The sequence below is a fragment of the Rhinatrema bivittatum genome, chromosome 1 (genome assembly GCF_901001135.1).
Source record: "Rhinatrema bivittatum chromosome 1, aRhiBiv1.1, whole genome shotgun sequence".
Taxonomy (NCBI): Eukaryota; Metazoa; Chordata; class Amphibia; order Gymnophiona; family Rhinatrematidae; genus Rhinatrema; species Rhinatrema bivittatum.
Window position 1 is genome coordinate 678,865,296 of NC_042615.1, and position 19,066 is coordinate 678,884,361.

Sequence of the window (19,066 nt, forward strand, 5' to 3'; positions counted from 1 at the left end):
ACTAAACTTCAGATCCTCCTCTACCTGCAAGTCTAACCTGTGATGATTTGTGAACGCACCAGAGGACCATGTGGTTGCCCTACAAATATCCTGAGGCGTTGCAGCCCTACTCTCCCGCCCATGAGGTTGCTTGAACTCGATTAGAGGGGTGAATAAAGCTCTCGGGGCCTGCTTCCCCTGCACAATATATGCTGCCACTATCGCTTCCTTAATCCAGCGTGTAATTGAGGGCTTAGAAGATGCCTGGCCCCTTCTCTGGTCTTCCAATCTGTCTGATCTCCTAAATTCATTGGTGACCTTTAAATATTATAGCAGCGTCCTCCGGACATTTAGCAGGTGAGAGCTTCCCCCTGCCTGTCCCCCCTCTGTCTTCCTCAGAGCTGGTAAAACAATCTCCCGATTTGAATGAAACTCTGACAGCACCTTATGTAAGAACAGGACAGGATGAATAACTACCCTGTCTTTGTGAATTGACAGGTAGGGCTCCCTACAGGACAATGCCTGAATCTCTGAGACTCTTCGGGCTGAGCATATCTCCACTAAAAAGACTGCCTTTAAAATGAGGTCCCTTAATGTTGCTCCTGTAAGTGGTTCAAAGAGTGCCTTGGACAAGGCCCTAAGGACCACATTAAGGTCCCACATGGGTATTACCTGGCGTTTCAGAGGCCACATGTGTTTTGCTGCTCTCAAGAAATGTGCTATGTCAGGGTGAGCCCCTAGGGAGCTTCCTTGCATTTGGCCCCTAAAACAGGCTAATGCTGCCACCTGCACTTTGAAAGAGTTTAGAGCTAACCCTTTCTCTAGGCCATCCTACAGGAACTGCAAGATTTCCCTTGTTTTTGCTGTTTCTGGGGAGACCTTTCTTCCCTTTCACAACTCCTCAAAACTTTCCAGACCCTATCATATGCCCAGAAGGTAGAGTGTCTCCTAGATCTTAACATGTTGACTACTACTGCCCTTGAATAGCCTTTTTTCTCTACCCTGTCCTTCTCAAGAGCCAGGCTGTAAGATAATAATGATCTGACTTTTCCCACTTGACTGAGCAAGTTCTCGGCTTTCCCTAGCTTTAGAGGTGCATCCCTGCTTAGCCTCACTAGGTCCACATACCATGACCTTCTGGGCCAGTCTGGGCCACCAGAATGAACCAACCCCCCCTGATCTGCTGCTTTCCTTAGTACTCTCGCTATTAAGGGCCATGGCAGAAATACGTACAGCAGCTGATCCACCAGCTACGGCTGGACTAGGGCATCTACTCCTTTTGAACCCTGCTTCTGGCACCTGCTGAAAAATTTTTCTGCCTTGGCATTCCTTCGTGGCCTTCCCCACCTCCCTACCATTCTTGAAAATGCTTCCTCCGCTAATTCCCATTCTCCACGGTCTAGTGCATACCTGCTGAGATAGTCTGCCTGTGTGTTCTCCTTCCCTGCTATGTAACTGGCTGTTAACTCTGCCAGGTTCCTTTCTGCCCAGCTCATTAGCTGCTCTGCTTCTTTCTCTAACTGCCAACTTCATGTCCCTCCTTGCCTGTTTATAAGACACTGCTGGGATACTGTCGAAAGGACTCCTACTGGCATCGCTCTGACCCTGGGGCTTAGATATTTGAGCACCAACCTTACTGCTCTCAGCTCCAACAGGTTTGTTGAGGCTTCCCTCTCCTTGGCTGACCATCTGCCCTGTACCACCTGTTCTCTGCAATGCACCCCTCCCCAGCCTAACCTGCTGGTGTCTGTTGCTAATGTCACCCAGTCCAGCTGAACTAGGCTTATCCCTGCTAATAAGTTGCTTTTGACTAGCCACCAACGTAGGCTGGTTCTGGCCTTGGAGGTGAGCCTGAGCCTCTCTCCATATCTTCACGTGCTGGGGTTCCATCTTGAGAGCAATGGTCTCTGTAGTGGGCACATATGAGCCTTTGCCCATGGGACTACCTCTATGGTCGCTGCCTTCGATCATAACACCTGCAGGTAATCTCTTGCTGCCAGTTTCCTGGCCCCTTTAAGCTTCCTCACCTGGTAACTCAGTTTGCCTGCCCTCTTTTTTGTTAAAAACACATTTGCCTGCTTGGTGTCAAACTGAGCCCCAGGTACACTAACCTTTGGGAAGGCTGTAAACTGCTTTTGGCCTAACCTAACTCCTCGAGGAGTGCCCTCACTCTCCTTGTGAAGCTGCTACCCTCCTCCTCTGACCTGGCTCTGATCAGCCAATTGTCCAAGTATGGGTGCACTGGAATTCCTTCCTTTCTTAGTGCTGATGCCACTACTACCATCACCTTCGTAAAGGTTCTTGGTGATGTGGGTAGCCCAAACGGCAGTGCATTGAACCGATAGTGGTTCTTCAGTACTGCAAATCTCAGGTATCTGCAATGTGACTCTGATGGGGATATGCAAATATGCTTCTGCTAGGTCTAGCGCAGTCAGAAATTCCCCCTAACTGCCCCAATGACTGACCTCAATGTTTCCATTCTGAACCCTCTCACCTTGAGGGCTCTGTTCACCCTTTTCAAGCCTAATACCGGTACTACAAAGTATAGGGAATAACAACCTGTTCTCCTCTCTGGAGCCGGAACTGGTACTATCACTTCTAGTGCTACCAGATTGTCTAGAGTCAAAATGATTGCCTCTCTTTTCTCCTGCGATCTGCTGGGGGACTTCAAAAAGAGTTCTGGAACTGTGGTAGCTAACTCCAGTGAGTACCCTAAGCAGATCACCTCCAGGAGCCACCTGTCCCTGGTGACTCGGGCTCACTCCTTGAAAAATAGTGTTAGGTGACTGCCCACTGGAGGAGGTTCAGGGTGGGACTTTTAGTCGCCTATCTCCTCCTGTTGAGGTCATTAAAGATCTTGCTTTCAGGGCTGCATCGGGTGTGATCCACTCTCCCTCAATCATCTGCTCTATAGCAGGGTGGAGGGGGAAAGGCTTTTGCTGGTCTCCTTATACCTCTCAGTATTGGGTCACCTTACATGCTCTTTTCCTCCTCATTTTCTTTGCCTGACTCCTGCAGGCTTAAGGTTTGCATAACCTTTACTATGAGGAGGCTCAGTTCTTCCCTCCTAAACAATCTCTCTGCTACATCTTCCCCTTCACTCCCCCCTCCTCCTCCACAAGAGCTTCCTCTGGGAGTTCCCAAATCCCCTGTATCACTTTCTGAATCACCAGGGAAGGGCAGCAGGGGTTCCCTCTGTCCTGGGTTTCTTTAAACCTGCATGTATTGGTAGTCCAAGGGGCAACTACTTCCCAGGGGGCCTTCTAATGTAGCCCCTTTGGCTTTCATTTCTTTATAGGCCTGGTGCATTAGCAAGATAAATTATGTGGAAATGGAGAAATTACTTACCATAAAGTTTCGTAGCCTGATGGACTCAGGACCAATGGGGTTATACTTCCCTGCCAGCAGATGAAGACAGAGTCAGGTTTCAAAGCTGATGGCACCCTACATACATCCCTGCAGTGACCTCAGCCCTTCAGTATTCTCTTCAAAAGCCACTGTGGACATACTATCGAAAAAACTTGATTAAAAACGGATAACCATAACTGTACTCAACCAAACAAACACTGAACCCCAGTAAGATTATAGATGTCCTGATCGAGGGACTGGATGAAGGTTTGCCCATAATCTCTTGGAATCGATATTCACTCCACAGGTGAATCCTTGGCACCGTTCTTATGCAGCTAAGCTACTCCCAAATGTGGCGGGAGGCTGCCTGCGGTCCAGAAACTGGAGAAGGTGTGCAAGGAGGACCACGTCACCGCTCAGCAGATGTCGATGGGAGACAGCAGTCTAGCTTCTGCCCATGAGACCGCCTGATCCCTAGTGGAATGAGCTTTAACCTGAAAAGGTAATCCAGTGAGCCATGGTAGCCCGTGAAACTGGTTCACCCTGCTTCCTTTCAGATTGGTTCTGAAACTTCCAGGTACAGCACCAAAAGCCTACTGACATTCAAATGACGGAGGCGGTATTCTTTCGCGTCCTTGTGCTTATCTAGGGATGGCAACAAAATGGATTTATTCAAATGAAAGTCTAATACTACCTTGGGGCAAGAAGGATGGAACAGTATGAACCTGTAATGCTTCTGGAGTCATCCAGAGGAATGGTTCTTGACATGACAATGCCTGTATTTCAGAGATGCAATGTGCGGAGCATATAGCCACCAGGAACATCGTTTTCAAGGTTAATATTCACAAGGAAACACTGTGCTGCGGCCAAAAGGAGGGCCCTGCCAAAAACTCCAATACTAGATTAAGATTCCACAAGGGAAACACCACCATAGGGGTGGCCGGAGGTGCTTCACCCCTTTCAGAAAACAGGCCACGTCCAGATGAGCCGACAGGCTGGTTCCATTCATCTTATCCCAGAAACAGGAAAGAGTTGCTACCTGGACCTTCAAGGAGTTAAGGGTCAAACCTTTATTCAAGCCATCCTGCAAAAATTCCAGAATTAGTGGGATTTTGACCATCTGAGGGGAAACACCGCATTCCTCAAATACTCTCCAGACCCGCACATACGCTAGGGTTGTAGAGAACTTCTGCATGCGGAGTAAGGTGGCAATTACTTCCGCCGAATATCCTCGCTTCATCAGGCGAGCCCTCTCAAGGGCCAGACTGTAAGACAGAATCAAGTCTGATCCTTGTGAAGGACCGGTCCCTGCTGTAACAGAGATCCCTGTGCAGTGGGAGGCACAGGGGGGGTCTCCACATGTCCACATACAACAGACACCTGGGCCAATCTGGCACTACTAGAAGGACTAATCCCCTGTGGTGCTTGATTCTGCGAATGACCCTATCTAGCAGGGGCCACGGAGGGAAGACGTAAAGCAACTGCAGGGATGTATGTAGGGTGACGTCAGCTTTGAATCCTGTCTCTGTCTCCATCTGCTGGCAGAGGAGCATAACCCCACCTGGCTACACGCTAGGAAAACTCAGTTTCCTGCGATGTGCCTTGCCTTCTTCCCTCTAGGGCTTCTCTCTCTAACTCAGAGCCAGCCCGCACCTCGACTGCATTCCCCCATGATGGGTCCTCTTCCCGATCAGGCTGCCCACGTGGCTCCCTCTGAGCTGGTGTGGGTGGTGCATCTGTTTGCAATCCGCCCCTCCCCTCCTCACTGCTGTCTGTCCTCTGGTGATTCACAGCCATCACAGCGGGGGCAAAAGGAGCCCGCAATGAAGCTCCTCTTTCTTGTCCCACATTGTGCATATTTCCGGTCCCTCTCGGCACTGTGCCTTGCCGCTGGAGGGGGAGAAGCCTGTGTTCCCGCTGCTGTGGCTAAGGACACCGAACCACTTCCTATGAGCGGGCCTCCCCCTCCTGGAACTGCCCTATGCAGACCATGGCTTGCTTAGGACTACTCCGGGGTTCTCCCTGGAGTCTAACTACCCTGCCCTATTCCTACTTCTCTCTGTTTTTTGTTTTGGTTTTTTTTTTTTTATAGTCCCTATCTATCCCAGTATACCTCTCACCTAACTGGAGACAGAGAACTACTTAGCAACCTCCCAGCTATCCCAAAATATATAGGGTGAATGACGTAAGCAAAAAAAAAAAAAATGAACGTGGAAAAAAAGTTCTCTGCCTCCACCTACTAGCAAGAAAGGGAATTCCGCAGGTGTGGACTGGTCTGCAGGACAAAAAGGAAGCTCAATTCTTATATCCTCCATACCTAAAAACTGAAAAACGTGCACAATTACAACCACAAAAGATGGACTATTGCAATCTAAAAATTTGCAAATGGCGACATCCACTGCATACATAAAGTGAAGTTTTGTTCCTAGCTAGGGTAAACTATCACGTTGAGAGTCAGGAATCGCAATGCTCTTCAAGAAAATGCTGTCCTAGCACCCAAGCCATGGCCAAGGAATAATAATTCACTGTACCGAGGGCTGGATCTACTTTGGCTCTGCACTTGTTGAGTTCATGCTCCGTGGATCCACAGCGATAGCAAATTCCAGTTCCCATCTCCTGACTTCTATGGGCCTCTGAACAATCTGCGAGTCCATGGCCAGGCTTTCGACAGTGGAAGCACAACTAAAACAACAGAAAGAAACTCAAGTTATTGAATAAAGAGGCAGTGGCACATAGCAGAGGGCAGCTTAAGAAAAAAGTAGAGCAATAAGTAGAAATGTTTTAGAAAGTGGAAAAAATGCTAAGAGAGTTCCTGCGGGTGCTGATACAAGGCTTTCCCTGGCCATGACACACAATGTGCCTCTGTAGGTCTGAACTGTGTTTTAGGTTTGTGCTAGCATCTCAGTTCAGGCTCTTTTTGGAAGTTTCTCTAGCTTAAAATGCTGGTCTAGTGGCAGGATGTCCTCTCCCCCAAACTCTTGACATTTTTATATTCTGCCCCTCTGGTATCGCTCATAGTAGAGGATGATATAAAATGATCAGACATATAAAACATTCTAAAAAATTTGAACAAATAAACAGGAAGATGATAGGAGAATAAACATTTAAAAATAGCAGCACACACCTTCAGAGTCAAATTATATTGCCCTAATTAAAATCAAAGAGATATAATGTCTGACTAACAAAACATAGGAAATAGCTTAAATAAGATATCATATATATATATATATATATATATATATATATATATATACACACACACACACACACATATATATATATATACACACACACACACACACACACATATACATATATACACACACACACACAAAACAAGCCAAAAACACTAAACTCTAAAAAGCAAATATGCAGCTAACATGGGCAGTGTGCCTTGTAAAATCCTCATCCTTTACTAGAAACGTATAATCGCAATGACTTACTGGTATACAAAGGTGCTCTTCAATGCACATGTTATTTATGTAGCACCACATATAATCATATTCCAGAATGATTAAAGTAAAAAAAAAATGTTTTCTTTTTGTTTTTTGCAGCACGTATGTATCATTAATCAAATGCACATAAAATTGTAAAAGAAGCCATCAATTATTTGTATATACCACAATCCAAATAAATTCTATTAAAATATCTACTTGGTGGAGGAAGTGATGTCATCCATCTAAGACAGTATCCTGAGTCTGGTACTCCGAGGAGCCTCTGATTAAATTAGCAATTTTTAGCCCTAAAATCGATGGGTAGATATAAACAGCAGAAGCTTAGCATGCAATATTCTGCTGCTGCTCTCAATGCAAGAAAATAGTTGACTTCCAGGAGTTTTTTTTTTGACCAGCAATGCGAGTGGCCAAAAAGAGTCGCATATATAAGATGGTGTGGCCCATGTAGAAACGCTTGCTGATCGGAAGGATGAGGAGGAGACATATAGCGCTCATGGTATCTGCTAAGGCAGATCCTCTGAATTGCTTTTGAGATTTAAAAGCAGATATGATGGCTATTAAAAGCGAGATTTGGGAGAATGTGGGAGAACTACGTCAAGACTTAAAAGATCTAAGTCACAAAATGGAGGGGATGTAGAGGTGCATTCATACGAACATGGTGAAACTGTGATGCTGCTACAATCCGAAACACAAACCATGAAAAAAAAAAAAAAAGCTAATGATGAACTTGTAGACAAAACTGAAGACATTGAAAAGCAGAGTCAGAGATGTAATAGTAGGATCCGAGGGGGTCCCTAAAAGTTAGGCTTTTTCTGATATGGTGGAGGTAGTGAAGTCAATATGTGACTCTATCCAGGAAGAGGAAGGAAATATTACCCAAGAAATTTCTGTGGACAGGACCCATCGATCTTTAGGCCCAGTGTTTTGCAATAAATCTCGGGACATTGTGGTGTGGCAGCATAACTTCTTTGTAAAGGACTATGTAATGCGAAAGCTAAGAACCATGTAGAGTTTTACTTGGAAAGGAGAACATATAGAGATCTATAATAACCTCTCCCCACTGCCTTTAAAATGTTGCAAGGAACTACGGATGCTTTGACAGCAGGGAATATGTTATAAGTGGCTCTATCCTTTTGGGCTATCATTTACCATAAGTGGGTCCACTACTAGGGTTCGTACTACTGAGGAGGCCGCAGGAATTTTAAAAAAGGCAGCAATCTCCATAAAAGACATGTTATTTGTGATAGTTGTGGGTGGATCCTTGGGCCGGTGGCAGATGACCACGCCCACGGGGGAAGATCCTGAGAGGGACCACCGGTAAGGCTCAGAGTTGGAAGACAGACACACTAGTTCTTTTAAATTGTTTTAAAGAACCACCAGAGGTGGCAGTAGTGAGCTGGAAACACCCGGCTGGGCTGTAGTCCCTCAGGCACTGGAACAGCGATCCCAGGATGGCTTAGCTAGAGAGAAACTGAGATAGTGAGTAGGGCAGGGTATGCAGAGTTCAGGAACAGAACCTTGATGGTAACACTCACACAATAGTCTCTTGGAACAGCCCCGGAGCTGGAATGAAGTAGGCCCTCGAGGAGCGAGTACCTGGTTCCAGGGAAAGCTCTGAGAGAGAGATGGTAACTCACTTGTGTCATACTGACAAAACAGCAAGGAAGGCTGCTTAATAAAGCCGTGAGAGCAGAAATACACAATAAGCAGCCAGATGTCCAATCTGTGAAAATTTATTGTGTAGAATCAATATATGCAATGAGCCCGACTCCAGCCGAGTTTCGCCCTCTTTCAATAGGGCTGCATCAGGGGCTAAAAACATACAATAAATAACATTAAATAATATAAAAACAAAATTACAAACTGATAACATGTAATAAACAAACAAACATATAAAATGAACATATAAATTGATAACACCACATATACCCATGTTATCAGTTTATATGTTCATTATATATGTTTGTTTGTTTATTACATGTTATCAGTTTGTAATTTTGTTTTTATATTATTTAATGTTATTTATTGTATGTTTTTAGCCCCTGATGCAGCCCTATTGAAAGAGGGCGAAACTCGGCTGGAGTCGGGCTCATTGCATATATTGATTCTACACAATAAATTTTCACAGATTGGACATCTGGCTGCTTATTGTGTATTTCTGCTCTCACTTGTGTCATAGGCAGCGATGACTTCCTGGCAGAAGTTATATTCGGTAGCAGGTCTGGGAACGTGGGCCCTCGAAGAGCAAGTACCGGTTCCAGACTGCGACCTGAAAAGCAAGAGAGAGAGCAAGGCCCCCGAGGAGCGGGTATCCCTGGTAAAGTCTGAGGAGGCAGAGTAGCAAGGTAAGCGGAGAGCGAATCCCATCCGCAGCGATACCTGGAGGCAGCTAGGTAGGAAACCCTTTGCTAACTCGATTAGCTAGCAAAACAAGAGACCTTTAAATATCCGGTGATGATGACGTCATCTCAGGGGGACGCCCCTGAGGTTCGCGCCACAGCTGGTACTTGAGTCGGGGCCGCGTTGTGCGTGCGCTCTTAGGCCTCAGGAGAAACATGGCGGAAGGCAGTGTCTAGCCGGTCCGGGAATGCCGGAGGAGGTCGGCAAGATAACGCCGCGGCAGCCAAACTCCATCGACCAAAGAGGGAGTCGCCAAAGAGGTAAGGCGGGCGGAGTGGAGACGTCGGGCAGCGACAATCGCAACAAGACGGTCCAACATTACCTAAATCTCTTCCACATCGAGAAACATCTAAGTGGCAAAGAGTTGCAAAAGGAGGAAAGAGATTGAGAAGAACTCAGACGGTAATATGAGAGCTATGGAGAGAACTACATGAAGCAGAAAGAGCGCCTGCTGGAATATTAAGTGTCTGAGGTGACTGAAGATGTTGAAACAGAAAGAGATATTTTTCTCTGTTTTTGTCTTCACTCAGCTATGGTCTTGTCTGATGGGCAGCAGGTTGGCTGCAACTTTATTGCTTAGCAGGAATCAGAAGAAAGGCGTTATAAAGGATGTTATAAGGCAGCAGCATTGTGACAAAACGGTGGCATTGTAGCAACAAACCATGCTGTGCCCATGCCAGATACTGCAATGTTTCGGCGGATATATGCCTGTTTCAGGGGCCCAAGGCAAAATCTGTAATGCATATCTATCTTATACTACTCAGACACGGACGATTGAAATGGGCTTCAACATCAGAGACTATGTGGTCCATTCTACTTCTCTGTCTTCCAAGTGTCATGAAACCACACAAACTACAGTAATATTAGGACATTTTCCATATAGCCATTGCAATGTTTGCTTAAATTCTTTTTGTGGCAATGAGCTTGTGTTTCAAAATTGGCCAGTGTGTGTGTTAAGGCAGCACACCACTTGGTAAACACTAGAGTTATTTATATTATCTGTTGCCCGTGCCAGTTTATTACATATTTGAAAGATATGTTCCATTCGAGTTAGAATACAAGAGCATTTAAGCGGCATTTGATGGAATAAGACAGATGGACTTTTAGTCTCATGCTGGATATCACTGAATCAATACTCCACAAGATCTTCGGTTTGCCATATCAGAATTAGGTTAAAAAAAAATAAAAACCACATGTAGAGGAGATTTTTTGTGTTTTCTTATACACCATGAACAAAGATTTATCTATAAATGGCATACGACGACACCCCATGGAGTAAGCAAAGAAAATGAATGGGCTGTGTTTTATGAAAGATAATTTGAGCTTAGCTTGGCCTGTGGAGCTGCTGTTTTTCTTCCATGTTCTGTTCTTGCACTTTACTGCTCCTGGCTGACCGTGCCCCATGGGGGCTGCTGGCTGCTTCCACCCCCCCTACTCTGGTCTCCTCCCCCCTGATGTCAGCGATCCTCCCACAACACTGATTGACTTCTTGAAAAGGGGAAGGCCCGTAGGCGGGATGCCACCAAAGGGTCACCCCTAAGGGCCTGTCCCTTTGTGCGCATTTAGCTTTGGAATTGAACATTTCTTTTATGGTGAAATTAAGACCCGTCTATGGCTTCTATCCCTGTTATCATTAAACGAGATTTTAGGAGATCTAAATTTCAAAGACTTTGAGTACCTCCTTTGTTTCCCTTTTGTGAAAGTTTTCAGATCCCAACGTGCAAGAGATTTATGGAGATTAATTGTGCTCTGTTAAATTTTTTTTCTTTAAAATTCTAAATCATCTTTAGTGTCTGATTTAATTGTTGAGCATAAAACACATTTTTTGGCACTTTCTGAAACCTGGCTGCATGACGGTGAAAGCTTTTGCCTTCAGGCAGCATGTCCCAATGATTATTCTTTTTATGCTAATAGGGCAGATAGACATGGTGGTGGTGTAGCTTTGATCTTTTCCAGTTTACTTCATATTAGTGAGACTGAACTTATAGCCTTAAAATGGATTGAGGCGCTGTTGGTTAAAGTTGAATTCGACTTCCCTTTTTGGATTTTGATGGCGTATAACCCTCCTGACAATCGAGACCATTGCTGGCCGAAACTCTGGAACTCTTGGCAGAGTGTGCTTCTAAGTTTGATGCCCTAATTATGTTAGGAGATTTTAATGTACATGTAGACAAACCTAGTAATCTGGATGACTTATTTAAACTCTTTTCTATACCGTCGATAAGTTATATACCAATACAACGGTTTACATACAGGCACATAAATTAAAGTTGGTAAATGTGTCGGGTAGTACATTCTAACAAGTGCCATTAAGGTTCGGTTACATCATTTCACAATAAATATTATTTGATGAGTGTGATAAGTCTTGTCCTTTTATACATGTATCATACTTCATTTACAAGTATATTTCTCATGCTCTGTGTATTTCTATTATGTTAGCCGTGAGTTAAAATAATAAACTAATAAAAAATGCATGTGTTGGAAAAAAAAGTGCTGGACTTTTTATGTCTGATCGTAATCTTATTCAACATGTCATTGGTCCTACACATAAAAAAAAGATTTCTTTGCTTCGGTGTTTACTGAAGAGGATGTTGGATGAGATACCTGTTCCAGAGAAGGTTTTCATGGGTAATGATTCAGATGGACTGAACCAAATCACGGTGAACCTAGAAGATGTGGTAGGCTTGATTGACAAACTGAAGAGTGGTAAATCATCTGGACCAGATGGTATATACCCCAGGGTTCTGAAGGAACTAAAAAATGAAGTTTCAGATCTATTAGTTCAAATTTGTAAACTATCACTAAAATCATCTATTGTACCTGAAGACTAGAGGGGGGCCAATGTAACCCCAATATTTAAAAAGGGCTCTAGGGGCGATCCGGGAAACGAGAGACCAGTTAGCCTGACTTCAGTGCCAGGAAAAATAGTGGAAAGTATTCTAAAGATCAAAATCACAGAGCATATAGAAAGAGATGGTTTAATGGAACAAAGTCAGCATGGCTTTACCCAAGGCAAGTCTTGCCTCACAAATCTGCTTCACCTTTTTGAAGGGGTTAATAAACATGTAGAGAAAGGTGAACCGGTAGTTGTAGTGTATTTGGATTTTCAGAAAGCATTTGACAAAGATCCTCATGAGAGGCTTCTAAGAAGACTAAAAAGTCATGGGATAGGTGACGATGTAATTTCATGGATTACAAACTGGTTAAAAGACAGGAAACTGAGAGTAGAATTAAATGGTCAATTTTCTCAGAGGAGGGGGTGGGTGGGCCGTGGAGTGCCTCAGGGATCTGTACTGGGACCCATGCTTTTCAATATGTTTATAAATGATCTGGAAAGGAATATGAGTGAGGTAATCAAATTTGCAGATGATACAACATTATTCAGAGTAGTTAAATCACAAGCAGATTGTGATATATTGCATGAGGACCTTGTGAGTCTGGAAAATTGGGCATCCAAATGGCAGATGAAATTTAATGTGGATAAATGCAAGGTGATGCATATAGGGAAAAATAACCCATGCAGGAGTTACACGATGTTAGGTTCCATATTAGAAGCTACCACCCAGGAAAGAGATCTAGGCGTCATAGTGGATAATACATTGAAATCGTCAGCTCAGTGTGCTGCGGTAGTCAAAAAAAGCAAACAGAATGTTAGGAATAATTAGGAAGGGAATGGTGAATAAAAACGGAAAAATGTTACAATGCCTCTGTATCACTCCATGGAGAGACTGCACCTTGAATACTGCGGACAATTCTGGTCGCCGCATCTCAAAAAATATATAGTTGCAATGGAGAAGATACAGAGAAGGATGATCAAAATGATAAAGGGGATGGAACAGCTCCCCTATAAGGAAAGACTAAAGGAGGATAGGGCTGTACAGCTTGGAGAAGAGACAGCTGAGGGGGGATATGATAGAGGTGTTTAAAATCATGAGAGGTCTAGAACGGGTAAATGTGAATCGGTTACTCTTTCGGATAATAGAAGGACTAGGGGGCACTCCATAAAGTTAGCATGGGGCACATTTAAAACTAATCGGAAAAAATTCTTTTTCACGCAATTAAACTCTGGAATTTGTTGCCAGGGGATGTGGTTAATGCAGTTAGTGTAGCTGGATTTAAAAAATTTTTGGATAAGTTCTTGGAGGAGAAGTCCATTACCTGCTATTAAACAAGTTGACTTACAAAATAAGCACTGTTATTACTAGCATCAGTAGCATGGGATATACTTAGTGTTTGGGTACTTGCCAGGGTCTTGTAGCCTGGATTGGCCTCTGTTGGAAACAGGATGCTGGGCTTGATGGACCCTTGGTCTGACCCAGTATGGCATGTTCTTATGTTACCTGTTCAATGTAGAATTTTGTTTAAAGTATTCTGCTTGACCTATAAAGCACTTTCCAAGGGTCTTCCTGAATATTTGTTCAATTTGTTGATCCCTTAACAACCATCTCGGTGTTTGAGATCATCTCAAAAAAGGTTTCCTTAAATTTATTCTCTAAATAAAATTCCTTCAGAGAGGGCATTCGACAGTCTGTGTTTCAATATCAGGCCCCATGCTTTGGAACCCACTGTCTCTGGATATCCGTTTGGATGGAAATTATTTCTAATTCAGGAAATTGGTTAAATCCTGATTTTTCTCAAAGATTTTGATTAATACCATGACCATTTTAAGCTATTTTTGCAATTTCTGTTTTTACTATACTTGGACTTGATTTATTTATTTATTTATTGATTTTTAGTGTTTTAATGTATTTATTTTCTGTATCACCTTTTTAATTTTTATTGGTATATTTGTTCTGTCCCCAGCAGTGGGTACATGTTTGTGTCTGTATATACTGTACAGAATGGAAACACCTTTTTGTAACCCACGATAAAAACCTGTGAGCCTTGCCTTTAAGGGAGTTTGCCCTTAAGAGAAGTTCCCTTCATCCTTTGCTTTCTATCACTTGGGAGGGTCTGTATGCCCTCTCAATCTAGCTTGAGTCTTCTTAAGTGCCTTATTGGCTCATGGGACTGCCCTTCATGTTCCCCCCCTGTGTCACATGGATCCTAGGCTCGCTACCACTGGATCTCACCCTCTAGCCCCAGCTTGTGGGGACGTTTCCTGTAATCACTCTCCAAGACTGTTAGTCAGTCTCAACCATGCTGCCTCAAAGCTAGAGATGCCTGCAACCTCTGTTATACAATAAGCTTTTTCACATTCCTTCTTATCGCTTCAATTCTAAAGATTAAATCAGCTTCAGAATCCTTTGTCTTCTCACCCTGAATCCCAAGAAACTCCATTCTCCCTTCTCCTGCCTATCTCCAGCTACAAAGATCTCTGCCTGGGTCATATACATTTGGAAGCAACAATTGTAAGTAATGGAAAATTATCTGTGCAATAAATAAATTTCAAACTTAAAAGATCTTTGCCTGAAGACTGATTGGGAAGGAAAGTTAGCTGTCTGGAAGAGGGATTGTACTGTAAGAAATGTGTGAGTATTCTTTGTCCTTTTTAACTGCGAGTTCCTTTAGAATTAATTTTTGCTTTTTGAAGTGCATTACAGATTTTGCCTTGTGCCCCTGAAGCAGGAGTATAAACGCCAAAACATTGCAATGTCAGTATGGGCACAGTATTTCTGATTGCTACATTTTGTCACAACACTGCAGCCTTATAACATTCTTTATAACACCTTTCTTCAGAGTCCAGAAGGAGCATCACCTTTCTTGAAACCAAGCAGATATTCAATTTATTGGGATTGTGATATGTACAAATAATTAATAGAACAGTGGCTTCTGAAAGGCGAAATACAAATAAAATAAATAAACCCACTTCAAATAGCCATCTGCCCACAGTGACCTGCACCAGACTCTTAACTTGAGAATCTGAGCTAAAAGGTATCTATGTCAGTCTCAAATCATCCAAATACTCAACACTGTGAACAGCAGAATTCCTCAGCCTGTAAGAGGAAACTAACATTACTTCACATCTATTAAAAATAAAATCTATTTTAAGAAAAGAATAAATAGTCAAGGAAAGTAGCTTGCTCTGAAGATCAATATTCCTCAGACCTTAACTGTAACCTTAAATAATGTCCCACTTACTGCTTCGAAGAAAGAGAGAATAAAAAGGGAGAACTCACCATCTGATTTTTCTTTTTCACCTGTCTCTTCAATCTCCTATTGTCCCGCCGCTGGTCTTTCTTTAGTAATGTGGAAATCTCCTCCATCACCTCCTCGCTGGCTGCTCCCTCTACCTTCCCATTCTGTATGTCCTGTGCAGTCTGCTTTAAATAGTCCATGAACCCATTCACATCTTCACTGAGGTGGTCTTTTCTCTTTTTACTCTTCTTGTTTTTTGCTGGATGTGGGTCACTCTTTTTTAGAGAGAGCTTTTGTGAAGAATGGGTGCGCCTCCCATGCAGCTTTCCTTTCTGTGAGTTACCTCTTTTCCCACTGCGGGAAGAACCTTGCTCCATTTCCTCCCATGGTGTTGCATCCAGAACTTTCTTCCTGAGGCTGTTGTTTGCACGTGCCCAACGGGTCATGGCGATGTCTTCAAAGATACAGCACAGGACTCAAATGCTGCAGAAGAAAACAGTTCTATAAAGATTCTCCTGAACAAGACACACCTGTCACAAAGCAATAAAGGCATTATCACCAGCTACTCCTTCATACTCTATTTTTATTTGGATTTCAGGACTCCGTTCTGTCTTGGTTCTCCCTTACTTCTCCCATGCTCTGGTGGAACTGCCTCCTCTGCATTCCAATGAGATAAGGGTGCTCAATTGAAAGAACAGCCTAGTTGTTAGAACAGCGGGTTGAGAACAGTGGCGTAGCCAGAACTGATTTTTTGGGTGGGCACAAGGTTAACATGGGTGGGCTGTAGGCATGCAGGACTACTAGTTGTTTTCTTACTGATAAATAATGCCATAGAAAGCCATTCTAGGGTGCAGTGTAAGTAATTTGCAACAGCCATTATGCATCATGTATGAAACTTTAAAATAATTTACTTCAATTATTTCAAGCATTAAAAATTCCTTATTAATCAGAATTTATTTTATATTTATTGCAGTTTATAAATGCACAAGTATAGAAACAGTCAGATCCAATCATGTAATAAAACAAAAATTAATGTATTCTTTTATGAACCATCTTTGCAGAAAACCAGAAATCTTCATAAATACAATAAAATATAATTAATCATCAGAAGAGGTGCAGCAGAGAGCTAGGGCAATTCACATTACAACTAATATGAAAAAAAATTTCAAATTCTGGTGTCACCTCAGCAAAAAAATAACCCTCCACTGCTATTTTGTGAAGTAACACAAACTCTTGCAAAGAAAGAGGCATCTAAAACCTTGCCATACAGTCACAGCACTGACTCTCAGGATTCAAATAACAGCAACCTTATGAAAAAGCAGCAATGCAAGTACTCCCTTACTTACTCCATTGTACCTGAAGACTGGAGGATAGCAAATGTAACCCCAATATTTAAAAAGGGCTCCAGGGGCGATCCGGGAAACTACAGACCGGTTAGCCTGACTTCAGTGCCAGGAAAAATAGTGGAAAGTGTTCTAAACATCAAAATCACAGAACATATAGAAAGACATGGTTTAATGGAACAAAGTCAGCATGGCTTTAGCCAGGGCAAGTCTTGCCTCACAAATCTGCTTCACTTTTTTGAAGGAGTTAATAAACATGTGGATAAAGGTGAACCGGTAGATATAGTATACTTGGATTTTCAGAAGGCGTTTGACAAAGTTCCTCATGAGAGGCTTCTAGGAAAAGTAAAAAGTCATGGGATAGGTGGCGATGTCCTTTCGTGGATTGCAAACTGGCTAAAAGACAGGAAACAGAGAGTAGGATTAAATGGGCAATTTTCTCAGTGGAAGGGAGTGGACAGTGGAGTGCCTCAGGGATCTGTATTGGGACCCTTACTGTTCAATATATTTATAAATGATCTGGAAAGAAATACGACGAGTGAGATAATCAAATTTGCAGATGACACAAAATTGTTCAGAGTAGTTAAATCACAAGCAGATTGTGATAAATTGCAGGAAGACCTTGTGAGACTGGAAAATTGGACATCCAAATGGCAGATGAAATTTAATGTGGATAAGTGCAAGGTGATGCATATAGGGAAAAATAACCCATGCTATAATTACACGATGTTGGGTTCCATTTTAGGTGCTACAACCCAAGAAAGAGATCTAGGTGTCATAGTGGATAACACATTGAAATAGTCGGTTCAGTGTGCTGCGGCAGTCAAAAAAGCAAACAGAATGTTGGGAATTATTAGAAAAGGAATGATGAATAAAACGGAAAATGTCATAATGCCTCTGTATCGCTCCATGGTGAGACCGCACCTTGAATACTGTGTACAATTCTGGTCGCCGCATCTCAAAAAAGATATAATTGCGATGGAGAAGGTACAGAGAAGGGCTACCAAAATGATAAGGGGAATGGAACAACTCCCCTGAGGAAAGACTAAAGAGGTTAGGACTTTTCAGCTTGGAGAAGAGACGACTGAGGGGGGATATGATAGAGGTGTTTAAAATCATGAGAGGTCTAGAACGGGTAGATGTGAATCGGTTATTTACTCTTTCGGATAGTAGAAAGACTAGGGGACACTCCATGAAGTTAGCATGGGGCACATTTAAAAGTAATCGGAGAAAGTTCTTTTTTACTCAACGCACAATTAAACTCTGGAATTTGTTGCCAGAGAATGTGGTTCGTGCAGTTAGTGTAGCTGGGTTTAAAAAAGGATTGGATAAGTTCTTGGAGGAGAAGTCCATTACCTGCTATTAAGTTCACTTAGAGAATAGCCACTGCCATTAGCAATGGTTACATGGAATAGACTTAGTTTTTGGGTACTTGCCAGGTTCTTATGGCCTGGATTGGCCACTGTTGGAAACAGGATGCTGGGCTTGATGGACCCTTGGTCTGACCCAGTATGGCATTTTCTTATGTTCTTATGTTCTTACTACACCAGGCCCTAGAACATTAATACATCACCTACTGGAATAACAGAACAAGCTGGACTACTACTACAGAGAAACTACACACAAGCAGAAATACTGCATTTCTGTCACACACAGGCAAAACTGAGACCGACCATTATCTAATATAGAAATGAGACTATAAATTAGAAACAGAAACATGCAGATAAAACCAAAATAGAAAGCCTGAGAAACTAAAATTTCTGAACAGTGGAATACTTAAGAAAGAGCAAAATACAAAACTATAAGAAATGCACATTCCCAAAGATGACATTTAAATTGCTCATAATAAGGCTAAAGTACCACAGATTATCAACAAAACAAATCACCGTGAATTACGTTTTTTGTATCATTAAGTAGACCTCATACATAGGTGTAGATGTGAATGCTATTCAGCATAACTTTTCACACCAGTAGTATAATCATGGGTCAGAAATGAATTTTATATGTTTAATGAATCCAAAGTGAAAAGAATTCAAAGTTGATGAAGCATGACATTTCTCATTGTATTCATTGTTGCAGAATTTCTTAACGCATCATAGGATTGACAACATTCAATTTCTTAAGATAATGTAGGAATGTGAGGAAACGCATTACTTCCATGTTGGTGAAAATGCCGCGAAAATCATCTCACATACATTCGGCCCCTTGATGAAGGCAGACGCTGAAACACGGTCAGTGTCGGGCTAGTACACCTCGAGCCTTGTAACATCTTTAAACTCTCAGGCATTTCTTCGCATGCAAAAAAAGCTAAGTAGCTACATTATCTTAAGAAAGTGAATGTTGTCAATACTATGATGCGTTAAGAAATTCTGCAATAATGAATACAATGTGAAATGTCATGCTACATCAACTTTGAATTCTTTTCACTTTGGACTCATTAAGCATATAAAATTCTTTTCTGAC

General features: G+C 42.6%; 1 protein-coding gene across 9 annotated transcripts in view; it reads right to left on the reverse strand.

Moving 5' to 3' along the window:
- ZCCHC9 (zinc finger CCHC-type containing 9) overlaps nucleotides 1-19,066 on the reverse strand; it is a 66,556-nt gene that overhangs the window by 13,998 nt on the left and 33,492 nt on the right. For 8 of the 9 annotated variants that reach the window (XM_029574116.1, XM_029574105.1, XM_029574095.1 and 5 more), the window contains 2 exons: nucleotides 15,302-15,743; nucleotides 5,859-6,009 (listed from right to left, as the gene is read on the reverse strand). In XM_029574116.1, coding sequence (XP_029429976.1) covers nucleotides 5,859-6,009; nucleotides 15,302-15,706 — 556 coding nt within the window. In that variant the 5' untranslated portion in view covers nucleotides 15,707-15,743. Of the gene's footprint in view, nucleotides 1-5,858; nucleotides 6,010-15,301; nucleotides 15,745-19,066 lie in introns of all 9 variants that reach the window. The other variant, XM_029574088.1, reaches the window with a different exon arrangement.